General features: G+C 33.4%; 1 protein-coding gene across 2 annotated transcripts in view; it reads right to left on the bottom strand.

Annotated features, from left to right (window-relative positions):
- The window catches only part of SCLT1 (sodium channel and clathrin linker 1), a 155998-nt gene that overhangs the window by 35110 nt on the left and 105595 nt on the right, over positions 1-15293 (bottom strand). For both annotated transcript variants that reach the window (XM_072937586.1, XM_072937588.1), the window contains one exon: positions 11409-11605. In XM_072937586.1, coding sequence (XP_072793687.1) covers positions 11409-11605 — 197 coding nt within the window. The remainder of the gene's footprint in view (positions 1-11408; positions 11606-15293) is intronic.

Genomic DNA, 15293 nt, shown 5'->3' with positions numbered 1-15293 from the left:
TCATCATGAGGGCTGTGGCAGTCCCAGCACCAATCACAGCCCTGGACCACTCGATTTGTTCTCTCTTCAGACACCAGCAATAGCTGCCCTCACCCTGTTCTGATGCTGTTCTGTTCTACAGATTTTTATCATGAAAGGCTGTTGTATTTTGTCAAATGTTTTTTCTAATTTTCTGCATTTGATTAAGATGACCATATTTTACCTTTTATTCTATCAGTATGGTGTATAACATTTATTGATATGCATACCTGAATCATTCTTGCATCTGAGGGATAAATCCCACTTGATCATGGTACATGACCCTTTTATTTTGGAAGAGTTTGGATTGGTGCTAATTCTTTCTTACATGTTTTGTAGAAATAACCAGGAGAACCACCTGGTCCTCAGCTTTTCTCTGTTGGGAGGCTTTTGATTACTGACTCAATCTCCTTACACATTATTGGTCTGTTCATATTTTCTATTTTTTCATGATTCAGATATGGTAAGGTGTATGTTTCTGGCAGTTTATCCATTTCTTTTAGGTTATCCAATTTATTGGATACAGTTGTTCATAATAGTCTCTTATGATCTTATGTATTTCAATGGTATCTGCTGTAATGTTTCCTCTTTCATTTCTCATTTTACTTTCGAGTCTTTTTTTTCCCCTTAGATTATCTAACTAAAGGTTTGTCAATGTTCTTTACTTTTTCAAAAAACCAGCTCTTAGTTTTGTTGATTTTTTTCTTTTTCTTTTTTTTTCTGGTCTTTGTTTCATTTTTTCAGCTCTGATCTTTGTTGTTTCCTTTCATCTGCTAACTTTGGTCTTAGTTCTTTTTATAGTTCCCTGAGGAATAAAGTTAGGATATTTGAGATCTTTCTTTTTTCTTAATCTATGAATTTATCATTATAAAATTCCCTTTTACAACTGCTTTTGCCGCACCCAAAAGGTTTTCAAATGTTTCCATTTTCATTTATTTCGAGATATTTTTTGATTTCCTTTTTGATTTCTTCTTTGACTCATTGGTTGTTTGGGCGTGTGCTATTTAGTTTCCACATTTTATAATATTTCCAGTTTTCCTCTTGTTGATTTCTACTTTTCATAGCACTGTGATCAGAAAAAATAGTATGATTTCAATCTTCTTAAATTTGCTAAGACTTGTGGCCTATCATATGATGCATCCTGGAGAATTCCATGTGTACCTGAGAAGAATGTAAATTCTGCTGCCATTCTATATATGTCTGTTAGATCCACTTGGTGTAAAGTATAGTTCAAGTTCATTGTTTCATTCTTTTTTTTGATCTGGATGATCTATCCACTGCTGAAAGTGGGGCACTGAAGTACCCCATTGTTGTCTTTTTATCTCTTCAGATCTGTTAGTATTTTCTTAATATATTTAGGTATTCCAGTGTTGGGTACGTTATCCTCATAATTGTTACATCCTCTTGATGAGATAACTCCATCATAAAATGACCTTCTTTTTCTCTTGTTACTGCTTTTGGCTTTAAGTCTTATTTTGTCTGATATAAGTATAGCTACCCCTGCTTTCTTTTGGTTTCCATTTTGAGCCTGTATGTCCATAGAGCTGAAATGAGTCTCTTGCAGGTGGTATATAGATGGCTCTTGTATTTAATCCATTCAGCCACTCTGTACTTTGAAGAACTCAATTCATTTACATTTAGAGTAATTGTTGGTAAGTAAGGATTTACTGATGGCTTCTAATACACTGTTTTCTGATTACTTTATAGTTCCCTGGCTCCTTTTTCCCTCTCCTGCTGCCTTCCTTTGTGATTGATGATTTTCCATTATGATGTGTTTTGATTCCTCTCTCTTTTTTGAAAATCTACTATCAGTTTTTCCTTTGTATTACCATGTCATAAAACATCTTATAGCTAGAACTATTTTATGCTGACATCAACTTTGCTTGCATACAAAAATCTCTACTTTTTACACTCCTGCCTTTTATATATATATGTATATACATATATATATATATTTTTAACTGAAGTTCAGTTAGTTACAATGTGTCAATTTCTGGTGTATAGCACAATGTCCCATCTTTTATGTTTTTAATGTCACAATTTACCTCTTTTTATATTGTGTATTCATTAACAAGTTATGGTAGTTATAGTTATTTTAATACTCTTGTCCTTAACCTTTGTACTATAGTTGTTAACACACTACCATATTACAGTATTGGAGTTTTCTGAATTTGATCACTTACCTTTATCAGCGTGTTGTATATTTTCCTATGTCTTCATTTTTTTTTTTCTTATTTTCAGCTTGAAGAGCTTCTTTTAGCATTTCTTGTAAGGCAGGTCTACTGATCATGGATTTCCTCAACTTTTGTTTATCTGGGAAAATATTCATTTCTCCTTCCTTTCTGAAGGATAACTCTATTGGACAAAGTGTTCTTGGTTTGCTATTTTTTTCTTTCAGCACTTTGAATACATCGTCCTACTCTCTCCTGGCCTGTAAAGATCCTGCCGATAGCCTAATGTGGGTTTCTATGAAGTTACAATCTTTTTTTCTTTTGCTGCTTTTAGGATTCTGTCTTTGATTTTTGATAGTTTCATTATAATGTGAAGATCATTTTGGATTGCAATAATGGCATAATCCATATGCTTCATGAACTTGAATATCTAAATCTCTCCCCAGGTTTGGGAAATTCTCAGTCATTATTTCTTTAAATAAGCTTTCTGCCCCTTTTCCTTATGCAACTCCAAGAATTCAGACATTGCTTCTTTTGAGGGTGTCCTATAGATCACATTGGTTTTCTTTACTCTTTGTCATTCTTTTTCTTCGTTCTCTTCTAACCGGGCTATCTGTCTTATACTGGTATGTCTCCTCAAAGTTCCTGTCCCCTAACTTACTGATTCTTCTGTTTGATCTATTCTGTTGTTGATGCTCTCCATTGAATTTTACATTTCATTCACTGAATTCTTTAGCTCCAGAAATTCTGATTGGTTCTTCTTTTTTTTTTTTTTTATGATTTCAATCTCTTTATTAAATTTCTCATTCTGTTTATGTATGTTTCCCTGATTTCACTGAATTATGTTTTCTTGTAGTTCACTGAATTTCCTTAAAACAGCTTTTGGAAATGTTTATTGGGTAAGTTGCAAATCTTCATATCTTTGGGTTTGGTTACCAGAAGAAAATTGTGATCTTTTGGTGATGTCATGTTTCCCTGATTTTTCATGTTCATTGGAGTTTTGTGTTGCTATTTTTGCATCTGAAGTAGCAGTCACCTCCTCCAACCTATAACTGTCTTCAGGGGAGAGATATCTTTGTTAGTCTTGCTACAGAGTCTGGGGCCTTCTCTGACCTTGCATGGATACACCTACTTCTCGCTTCTTGCTCCCTCTTGTGGCAGAATTCATAAGCTGTATGTCTTCTTTCAATTCTACTCCAATGCATCCAAATTTGTTTTGTTTTGTTTTTCTCCAACAAAATGCTGTAATTTCTCCCATGAAAACCTGGACTTCCACAAAGGCTGTCTTGTCCATGAGTGTCTTCTCAAGTCAGTTATCTCCAAGTGCTCCTAGGCTGTGGCTGAAAGGGGTTGGAGCCAGTTGATAGGCTTCTGCCAGTTCCACAGCCCATACCAAGGTCTGTGTGCCTATTACCAGCACATGGCTGGGCAACACCTCCTGGATCTCTCTCTGTATGTATGGTACTAGATCCCACAACTCCGACAGAGTCACTTTTGTTTGTGGATGGATGACAAAGTTTTATCGTTGAAGGGAGAGGGACAAAAATGAAAGATGTCTTATGCTGCTATAATGCTGACATCACTCCTCCAAGAGGACTCTAATTGGAAAATAGTATGTGCATTTCTTGACTTGGGAGGTAGTTACACTGCTGTCTGCAATACATCTTTGTAAAAAATGTACACGTTTTATGCATTTGTATCATATTAAAAAATTTTAAAAAGAATAAAGAGAGTCTGTCCATCAACCCTAATCTAAAAGAGGTAAGATAAATTTTTAAAAAGACAGTTAATGAAAAATAGTTTCAGATTCTCTCAGTACTTCAGTAATTCAAAATAGGAAAATATTAGCATGGACTGGAGAAATACAGGAAACTTGAGGAAAATAGTGGTAGCTTGAGATGGAACATCAATGTGGGCAAATATTTACACATGAGCAAAAATATGCACATTTAGTCTTGTGGTTATAAAATATATCCATAAATTTTTTGAGATTCTTCTTTTAAAAATGTAGTCTAATTCTTCTCATCTTGAATATGGCCTGGACACAGACTTGCCTTAAATGAACAGAATAAAGTGGAAGTGATAAATGATTTCAGAGACTAGGCCATAAAAGACATTATGATTTCCTCCTTGGCTCTCTCTTAGATTGTTCACTCTAGGGGAAGACAGCTTCCATGTCATTAGGATACTTTTGCTTCTCTGTGGAAAGACCTATGTGGCAGTAAACTGAGGTGTGGCAACAACCCGTTAGGAACTTAGGCTTCCTTCCAATAGCCATGTGAGTGAGTCTGGAAGATGGGCATCCAGTTCCCATCAAATCTCCATATGATATCTTCATTGTAATTTCATGAGAGACCTTGAACCAGAATCACCCAGATGAGCTACTCCCAAATTCCCTGAATCATAAATTATGAAATAATAAATGTTGTTTTTAAGCAACTAAAATTTAGGGTAACTTGTCACACAGCAGTAGATACCTAACGCAGTTATAGAGTCATGGCAGTGGGAATGGAAAGAGAGGAGGCATTTCAAAAGGAGAATCAACAGTACTTGGATACTGAAAGAAGATGAAGATAAAGAATGAGTCACAGATGGCTGAAAGGTTTTATATCTAGAAGATTAGGGAAATAGTGGCACCAATAACAGAGAAAAGACCATTAGAGGTAGACATCTTCCGTAATATTGTAAATTGGGTTTTGAAATGTAGAAATTGAGATAATAACAAGACAAACAGTAAATATCCTACAGACAGTTACAAAGTTAGGACAAACATTAAGAAAGATGTAGGGCTGAAAGGGGTGCAGTGGAGAATTCAACAAAGAGGTGATAACAGTATAAGAATAGGTATCTTTTCAAAGACCAAGAATTTGAGATCAGAAGGTCTAAGTTATTTGAAGTTTATGTGTGAATACCTAAAGAAAAAAGTAAAAGAAAATTTATTGAAATGGTCAGATAAAATAAGGTTGATTAAAAAAACAGAGAAGGAAAAAAAACTATTTCCACTTCAAATACTGGCACAGGCATCTAAAACTATTCAATAAGAGGAGAAAGAGAAAGGGAGGGAGGACGGGAACTAATCAGGTTTTTCATTTGGAGGAGGGTAGAAATCATAACTTTTTCCCAAATGGGTCATATTAAAAGCTTTAGGAGAGAGATTAGTAGTTCTGTAATGAAACTGATAGTGTAAGTCCCAAACAGAGAAGATCAAATTAAAATAATATCTGTGGGACTAGTAATTCCGTAATGTAATTAAACAAGAATTCCCTTTTGTGATATTTCTTTCTTAGATTTCAGCATTCAATTATGTTTTAGTGTCAAGATTTGTTTGCATCTTAAAAGAATCAACAAATGTAAATATATTTCATTATATAAACATTTGCTATTACAGATTTTAAAAACAAGGAATTATTAAAGATATCATTTACTATTAATTTTTGATTACCAGTATCTTTATATTCCAGTAAGTATGTTCCTCCAAAATTGTCATTCACTGCTGAGCTTTGGATCTTCTGCACTGTATTTCACACCTTCGATTCTCAAGCCAGATCAATATTTCTTCTTAAAATCTATTATACTTTTCAATATTTGAAAACTGGGTTTGAGTAATCTAAGAAGCCTTTTGTTATCTTGATTTAGCTCATTAGGAGTTTTGCCAAAAGATGAATGAGTTTACCAATCTAGTAGCATCTTATTAATATTATTAGTAGGTACTAAAGGCAGTGAGTGATTATATCAAATAACCACAGCTACCAGGGTTTCATTATTTGAGATTTACTCACATATTTTCACTAATAAAGTATTTTATCTATTTTTTCTTTTTTTTTTTACAAGTACAGGCCATCTTGTTTAATGTCACTGGTGTGTTCTCGTATCCTCCTCTAAGTTGATTCAAATCTACTCTTCTTTCTCACTTTGCTCTCTAGTTTGATCTTTTGTGTGTGTTACATGTAAGAACACTAATATTCTGTGCCCAGTGCCAGATCTCTGCCTCAGTTTATGTTCTAGAGGAGAAATAATTCATGAGAATCTTTGGTTTGTCTATGATTGAAAACAGACTACAAAAATTTTCCCTTGTTAAATACTTTAGAGGTTATTTTAAAAGCATGAATCATCTTAGAGCATTTAAAATAATTATAGTCGTATGAATTTAACATAGGGTATTTGCTGCAAAAATTAAGGTGCTTATCAAGGTCAAATATATTCAACCTTACATATTAAAATATACATATGCAGAATCTAAGCTCCGTGTAACTTAAAATCTAGGGTATCTATAATTTTTGAAGACATTCTTTGATTTCTCTGAAATAATAACATCCTCCAAAAATATGGATAATCTCACAACTCATAGGCGCCTATATAGTAATGAGACAACTCATGAGAATCATCTGAAACTCCTTGATAATAAAATACATGTATAATTGAGGTAAAATTACTTTCAAAAAATCCAGTATGTATTCCTGAAGTCGTAAGTTGCAAGGGGTCTTAACAACCTTTCTAGTCCAGACTAATGGGGTTGTGTTAAAACTATTTGACAGACTCAAGGCAATTAAATTCAACATTCTATGTGTTTTCTTTTGCCAAATCATTTTGCTTGATACTTCAGGGAATATAAACTAAAATAAAACACATTTACTATCAATAATCTACTGGGAGTGATTAGCTGTTTTGCACAAGTTATATATACAAGATAGCAAAACCCAAGACATCAAAGGAAGATAATTTCAGGGGTTTAGAGTAGGACAGAGATTACAATGGTAATAAATATTTCTCAGTAAAACATATTAATAGGCACAATAAAGGAAATACATGTTTCTGTGTAACTGTATATATGTGTGTATGTATGTGTGTGTCCACATAAATATACCTGTATGACAAATACCTTCCTATCGATCAGTTCATCAGGTTTTTGTCATCAAGTGTAGGCAGCAAACTTAGGAAAAGACTGTTATCAGAGCTTTTTGAATTTGGAATTGCAGATAATGAACTGTGGACTTGCATAACTTTTTTAAAGTCCAGAGTTTCCTCATGTATGATACAGGAAGTGTGATGGTTAATTTTTTGGCTGGGATTACACTAAATCTATAGATTGTTGGTGGGGGGGTTGTTAATAATTTATAATATTGAGTATTCTGATCAATTAACATGATTTCTACTTACTTAGGCCTTCTTTACATCTTAATATATCTTAGTATCATACTTTTCATGTGTAAGTCTTACACACTGTTAGATTTATTCTTGGGTATTTGATATTTCTGGATGCACTGTAAACTTTACTATTTTTAAGGTTTTATTTTGAAATGCTTGTTGCTGGTATGTAAAATATAACTGAATTCTGTATGTTCACCTAATAATCTGTCTATGAATTATTTTTGACTTTCTGCATATACAATCATGATATCTGTGAAGAATGACTGTCTTCTTCCTTCCTTTTTAGTTTGTATACATTTTATTTCTTTTTCTTGCCGTAGTATACTGATTAGGACTTCTGGTACAAAACTAATATAAGTGGTAATAGTAGTCTTCTCTGTTATCTTCTCAATCTCCAAAGCAAAGTTAACTTTTTTTTTTTTTGCAGTAGGAATAATGTTTACTTTAGAATAGATACCTTTATAAAATTAAGGAAGTTCTATTTCTAGTTTGCTAAGAGATATATTTAAAAATCATAAATGGACAGATATTAAATTTTCTTAAATACTTTTTCCATATCTATTGAGGAGACCCTATGATCTCTCTTTTAGTAACTTAATGTGGTGAATTATATAAATATATTTTCTAATGTTTTAATAATTTTGCATTCTGGGATATAGTCAAACTGGTAATAATTTTTTTTCTGTTCTTTAATGCTCTTAGTAGATGCTTTTTGTAATTCATCTAATTTTTTTAGTTATGATACAGATTTCCTAGCTCACCATTAACTGGAAGCAACAATTTTCCTTTTCTTCTAAATTAATTCCAAATACATTTTCATTCTAGCATTCTACCAAAACTCCTCCTACCATAGTTAACAATACCACCACAGAGTGTCACACTGAAAGGTTCATTCTCAGCCCTCCCTTTTTCAACCAATAAGTAGCATTTTGTAAAACATAATGGTTATGGGGGTATTGCCAAGATGGTGGGGTAGAAAGACCCTGAACTCAACTCCTGAGTACACCACAATCACAACTATCTGAAGAACAACCATTGGTGAAAAAGACAGGAAAGGAAATAATCACCCAAGTCCAGGAAGTGCAGAGAGTCACATACAGTGTTAACCCAAAGAGGAACACACCAAGACAATTAATTACAATGACAAAAATGAAATATAAAGAGAGACTATTAAAAGCAGCAAGGAAAAAGGAATAAATAACATACAAGTCAACTCCTAAAAAGCTATCAGACGATTTTTCAGCAGAAACTCTGCTGGCCAGGAGTGCCATGATATATTTAAAGTGATTAAAAGGGGAAAACCTACAACCAAGAATGCTTTACCCAGCAAAGCTCTCCTTCATACTTGATGGAGAAATCAAAAGATTTACAGACAAGTAAAAACTAAAAAAGTTCAGCACAACCAAAAGTTTAGCTTTACAACAAATGTTAAAGGAATTATTCTAGGTGAAAAAGAAAAGGTCACAACAAGAAATATGAAAATTACAAAATGAAAAAGCTCACCAGTAAAGGCAAACAGTAAAGGTAGGGAATTATCCACACACAAAGCTATTAGGGAAGTTAAAAGGACAAAGAGCCCAGAAATAAGCTCAACACACTTTATGGTCAATTAATCTATGACAAAGGAGGTAAGAATATACAATGGAGAAAAGACAGTTTCTTCAGTGAGTGGTGCTGGGAAAACTGGAAAGCTACATATAAAAGAATGAAACTAGAACATTTTCTAGTACTATATACAAGAATAAACTCAAAATGGATTAAAGACTTAAAAAGAAGACTGGATAAAACTCCTAAAGCAAAACATAGGCAGAACATTTTTCAACATAAATTGAAGCAATATTTTTTTGGATCCATCTCCTAAAGCAAAGGAAATAAAAGCAAAAATAAACAAAGGAGGCCTAATTAAACTTAAAAGATTTTGCACAGCAAAGGAAATCATTGACAAAATGATAAAACAACCTACTGAATGGAAGAAAACATTTGCAAATGGTATGACTGATAAGGGATTAATATCCAACATATGTAAACAGCTTATACAATTTATCAAAAAATCCCCCAAACAACCAGATTAAGAAATGGGCAGCATATTTGAATACACATTTTTTTCCAAAGAGGAAATGTAGATGGACAACAGGCACATGAAAAGATGCTGAACACTGCTAATCATCATGGAAATGTAAATTGGTAAAACTACAACAAGATATCACATCACACCTGTCAGAATGCCTATCATCAAAAAGAACACAAATAACAAATGTTGTTGAGGATGTGGAGAAAAGGCAACCCTCGTACACCACTGATTGGAATGTAAATTGGTATAACCACTGTGGAGAACAGTATGGAGGGTTCTCAAAAAACTAAACATAGAACTACCGTATAACCTAGCAATTCTACTCCTGGGTGTGTATCTGAAAGAAACAGAAACAATAATTCGAAAAGATACCTGCATCCCAAAGTCCACAGAAGAACTATTTGTAATTGCCAAGATATGGAAACAACCTAAGTGTTGATCAACAGATGAATGGATAAAGAGGACCTCATGTGTGTGTGTGTGTGTGTGTGTACACACACTGGAATACCACTCAAACATAAAAAATGAAATTTTGCTATTTGCCATGAATGGACTTGGAGAGCACTATACTATATGTGGAATCTAAAAAACACAACAAACTGGTAAATATAACAAAACCCAGCAGGCTCACAGATACAGAGAACAACCTAATGGTTACCAGTGGGGAGAGGAAAGCGGGGAGGGGCGATATAGGGATAGGGTAGCAACAAGTACAAACTATTTGGTATAAAATAAGCCACAAGGATATACTGTATAGCATGGGGAATACAACCAATATTTTATAATAACTATAAATGGAGTATAACCTTTAAAAATTATGAATCACTATACTGTACACCTGTAACTTATATAATATTGTACAGCAACTATACTTCAAAAAAAAAAGCTGCAAAAAACTGTTACCAAAAACAATGGTTAAGAGCATATTGTCTTTATCCAAAGTGCCTGAATTTAAAACCAGGATCCGTCACTTTATTAGCTATGTGACCTTGAACAAGTTTCTTAACCTCCCTTGGCCCTCAGTTTCTCTGTCAGTAAAATGTAAATATCACCTACTATTATTATTGCTCATTCTCTCTTTTTTAAATTAGCATTCTTTCCTGATTATTTCTCTCAATATTCTTTCTTTTAGTCTCAGTGGAATTTTCATCTCCCCAAACTTTAACTTTTGGAACTTAGTCCTCAGACAGCTTAATTATCTATCTAGAGTTCCCTTCTATACATTCTTATTCCAATACTTTAAAAATCATGTGTATGTTAAAGACTCCCATATGGCTCCTCTTGCAGTCTCCTTCCTGAACTCCAAACTTGCATACCTAATTAATGAGTCAATATCCTGACTTAGATGTCTTTCAGGTAGCTCATACTGAACATGATCCAGAGTATACTTTTATAAAAAATATAATTTCCAACTCTTCAAACCTTAATCCAAGTTACCATCACTTTATAACTGGATTATTGCAGTATTGGCCTACCTTCTCTCTTCTGCCCTTGACCCTCTCTAGTCTATTTTTTCTATAGCAGCTAAACTGATTTGTTGAACACTGAAGCCTGACCATATCACTTTGCTACAAGTCTTTCATGGCTTCCCATTTCATTCATCATAAATACTCAAGTTCTTTCTGGGCAAGGGTCAGCAATTTTTTTCTTAAAGGACCAGAGAACAAATATTTTAGGCTTTGTAGGTCAAATGGATTCTGTTATAACTATAGACAACCATTGTGCTATACCTATATGCAAAAGGTGTTGAGATTCAAAACTGCCATATCCAACAAAAATCCTTAAATTCTGTGTAATATTAATAAACTTTATAAAACATATTAGTTTGGTTTATAATGCTTAGTATTTTTCATAGTAGTTCAATAAATATTTGCTGAATAAAATATAAAAGTACAAGGTCCACACAAACATTTTTACAAAATATTATGGCAAGGACATTAAACTAAATTATTCAATAATTTCTTCTATAAAATGTATCAAACAATTAATAGTGGACTTACTTTAGATTGCTGATCCTAATTTCTGCACTTTCAGTGAGTTTTTTCGTTTCTTCTTTCCACCTGTTGGCCGCCTTCTGTTGAGTCACTAAGAGATGCCTCAGTTCAACAGTGGAATTTCGATTACTATCTTCTAACTCTCTCAGTTGAACTTCAAACCCATGTTCCTTTATTGAAAATTCATGTTCCATTGTACTGATCTAAGGAATAAAATGAACATAGTATTTTTTTTCTTTTCTGTTACCCTAGGAGATATAATGATCAATGATATATACAAAAGGAATCACTGTGTTTTCTGCTGCATAGAAATATTTGGTGAGAAATCTATATAAAAATTAGGTTTACAAATTGTCTCCAAACATATGAAGACTTCTTTTGTATTATAATATAAATTTTGGGCTACAAATTTTTCAACACTTGCCCCAACACCTTAAAACACCAGTAGGAAAAAAGTATACTATGTAATACAAAACTGCTCTTACCTATTTTTATTTTTGTTGCCAGAAAACACAGAAAATGTTCATGCTCTCAGTAACTGAAATTTAGGTTTTTACTCAAGTCATTAAAAAAAAAGTGTTTACTGGTTTATTATAAAGGCTACGACTCTAGAACAGCTAAATAGAAGAGTCACACACAGCAAGGTACAGGATGTAGGGTGTGTCTGGAGTTTCCATGCCCTCTCCATGTATGCCACCCTCCCAGCACCCTGACGTGTTCATCAGAAGCTCCTCTTAGAAGGTCTTCAAGTTACTTTTGATTTACATAATAAATTTCAGATTGTCTTTCAAAGGGCTTTGTAAAGTCAAAGAAAATCATATATAGAAATCCCTTTACCACTTCAGTTAGTGTAAATGAACGATGTGTTGCTTTTTTGCTTTTGTTTTTTCATGAAAAGACTATAATGACTTTGAGAAACTCATTTGGAAATGCCTTTAGTTATTTGTAGGTTATGTCTGTCATTATAGTAAAAATGCCTTAATGCAGAATGAACATACAAACAAAAGCTTTCTCAACTGGGGTTCACAGACAGAATTAAGCCTAATACCCTAAAACAATCAAAACATGTAATGAACAGTCTTCTCTTGTATCCGTCTAGAATCAAACTACCTACTGCCATACTTGAGACAGCCGAGAAAATAGTTAAACAGTGACTAGAACAATTTCTTTGTTATATTCTCAATCCATCTTCATCTTGCTACACTGAAGAAATATTTTAAAGAATACCTACCTTATGACATTTTAAACTAAGTTTCTTTAAAATTGGTCACAGCTGGCAAGGCTTCTAGTAATGTATTAAATATGGCTACTTTCAAACTCAAAAAAGAATGAAAAAGGAACTCAATTTTACCAATTCAAAAAATACCAAAGAAAACCCAACAATAGCAAAATCTAAGGCTCATGGGGGGAAACTGCAAACAACTTGTCCTTACTACCACTGCTAAATGCAACATGCTTCCTAAAACTCTTAAATTTACTTTCTCAAATGGTACACAAGTAGAAATTTTACTTTGTAAATACTGACACTGGAAAAACTACTTTGGATTTATTTATTTTGTATTTTATAACTGCAGTGCAAATCTCCTAAGGTCTTTGACTCCTCTATTTAACTAATTTTTGAATTATTGAATTCTGCAAATCTAGAACTGAACAGCCTTCTCTGTCTCAATCTCCACGTTTTCCACAGAAGCCATGGTTCTGATATCTTAGGTGGAAGTGTTTAATTCTGTCTGTCTGTCTCTCTCTCACACATGTATTGAAAACTGGTCTATGCATCTGTATAGTTTTAGAACTGCCTGCCTAATTAACTCCTCATTTCCACTTAGAAAATCTACTTGCAGTCTGACAAGCCTTGTTCTAAGGTCCTTCGTGATAACCTGGTCTCTACCTACTTCTGTAAGTTTGTGTTATGCTACTATTCCTTTCCCTTTCTTTGTTTCTGCCACAATGCCTTCCCATTCTTGGGTCTTTTTCACATATTGTTCCCTTTGCTTGGAATAATCTTTCCTGTCCTGCTTATCTTAGTTATTTCTATTGAAATTTTAGAATTCAGCCCAATTACTGCTCCTACAGGAAATTCTCTTACCATCTATCTAGAAAAAGTCAGGTCCCTATGTTATAAGCTCTCCTATGCTTTTCCTAAAGAGCATTTATTTGTAAATATACATTTAAAGTTTGCCCATCTCTAAGTAAATAATATGTTTTTAAGGGTGGGGACCGTATCTTTTTTGCTTACTATTACATCTTCAGCACCTGAAACATAGTAAGGATGTCAAAAATTTTTATCTGTAGACTGAATGAATGCTAGCTTCCTGGTATCAAAACTTGATCTTTAAACAAACCCCAGATCATTTGCCTGATACAATTCCAACTGTTAAACTGGACAGGTCTGGAGCGCTGTTGGAAGATAAGGGCTGAAACAACTAGGTTCCCTATAACAATAAAAGTCCCAAGAATGATTCAATTCAGGGTAAGAAAAATAGAATTTATGGTCTTCCTATCTTCTCCTTTGTGTCCCTCCTCTGTAGAAAACTACTCACTCCAGTAAAGGATTGCTAAAAACTATCTGTTTCCTAATTTTACATTCTTATGAGGGGTGTTTAGACCACAAAGATATGGAGAGGCTTTGGCTCCTTTCAGCTGATCTATGGAAGATCACACTCTCTTTGAAGGGGGAGAAAAGCAGGAAAGTGTAGTACTAGGTTCTCATGTTGTCAGAGAAGGAATCAGCTACAAAGCAGCCATTTATCTGACAGCCCTCCTCCTCCACAAAATAGAATTACAGCTAACTATTTAAGAGAATCTGTCCCTTATTTACCAATGATTCTTCTCTTCCACTAGATGCAGACATGGCAAAAGGGAGCATTTTTGGTAGATAAGATTTCTGCCATCTTTTTGCTTTCCAAGAAACTTCAGTTACTATCCTGAACTGTTAAAGATAGGTCAAATGGAGTACCAAGTAGGGGAAATTCATTCATTCCTCTCTTCCCCATTATAAAAATGCAAAGCCCAAAACATAAGCATATTGTAAAATAATGGAAAATACAAAAAGTTAAAAAGACAAATATAAGGTTTCTGTAATCTACAATGCAGAGATAACTACCTCTAACTTCTACATAATTGCTGTTTATAAATTTTTAAATTGAGATTAGTGTATGTAGGATTACAACAGATAAATATATATGCACATTTTTTCTCTTTTTTAAAACTTACGACTTAACAATATAAATGCATTATAAATTGTTTGGAAACATTGTTTTTAATGATGACTCAATATAGCACTTTATAGATGTGCCATAATTTAACTGTTTATTTCTAGACGGATTGTTTCTAATTTGTTAATATAACTAATGCTGCAATGAATTTCTTTAATTATGAGACACTAATTATTTTATGACTAAATGTTAGACTCTAAATGTATATCATTTTATACTTGCAGCTGCACATTCACTCACACTGATAACACTGTAGTTAACAGTGAGTTAAACTTTTAAAAAGTTTATTAGTAATTTGTTTTCTTAGCTTGTGAGTTGTGTTCATGCATCATACATGCTGTCCTCCCGGGTTACAAATATTTTTCTTTTATATTTTTAAGAGCTCCTCATGATCTTTGTCTTTTGTCATATTTATTAAAACTACATCTTCCAGTTAGTTCTTTTAAGATATTTTAAAAAGTGGTTTTAAATGTTTAAAAACCTTATATATTTGGGGGAGGGTATAGCTCTAGTAGTAGACCATTTGCTTAGCATACATGAGGTCCTGGGTTCAGTCCCCAGTACCTCCTCTAAAAATAAACAAACAAACCTAATTACCTCCCCCCTAAAAATAAAATAAATAAAATAAATTAAAAAAAACTCTTATCTATTCAAATCTATCAACATATTTATTCCT

This window comes from Vicugna pacos, chromosome 2 (assembly GCF_048564905.1).
Source record: "Vicugna pacos chromosome 2, VicPac4, whole genome shotgun sequence".
In the NCBI taxonomy this organism is placed as follows: Eukaryota; Metazoa; Chordata; class Mammalia; order Artiodactyla; family Camelidae; genus Vicugna; species Vicugna pacos.
This window is presented reverse-complemented; position numbering and strand designations above follow the sequence as displayed.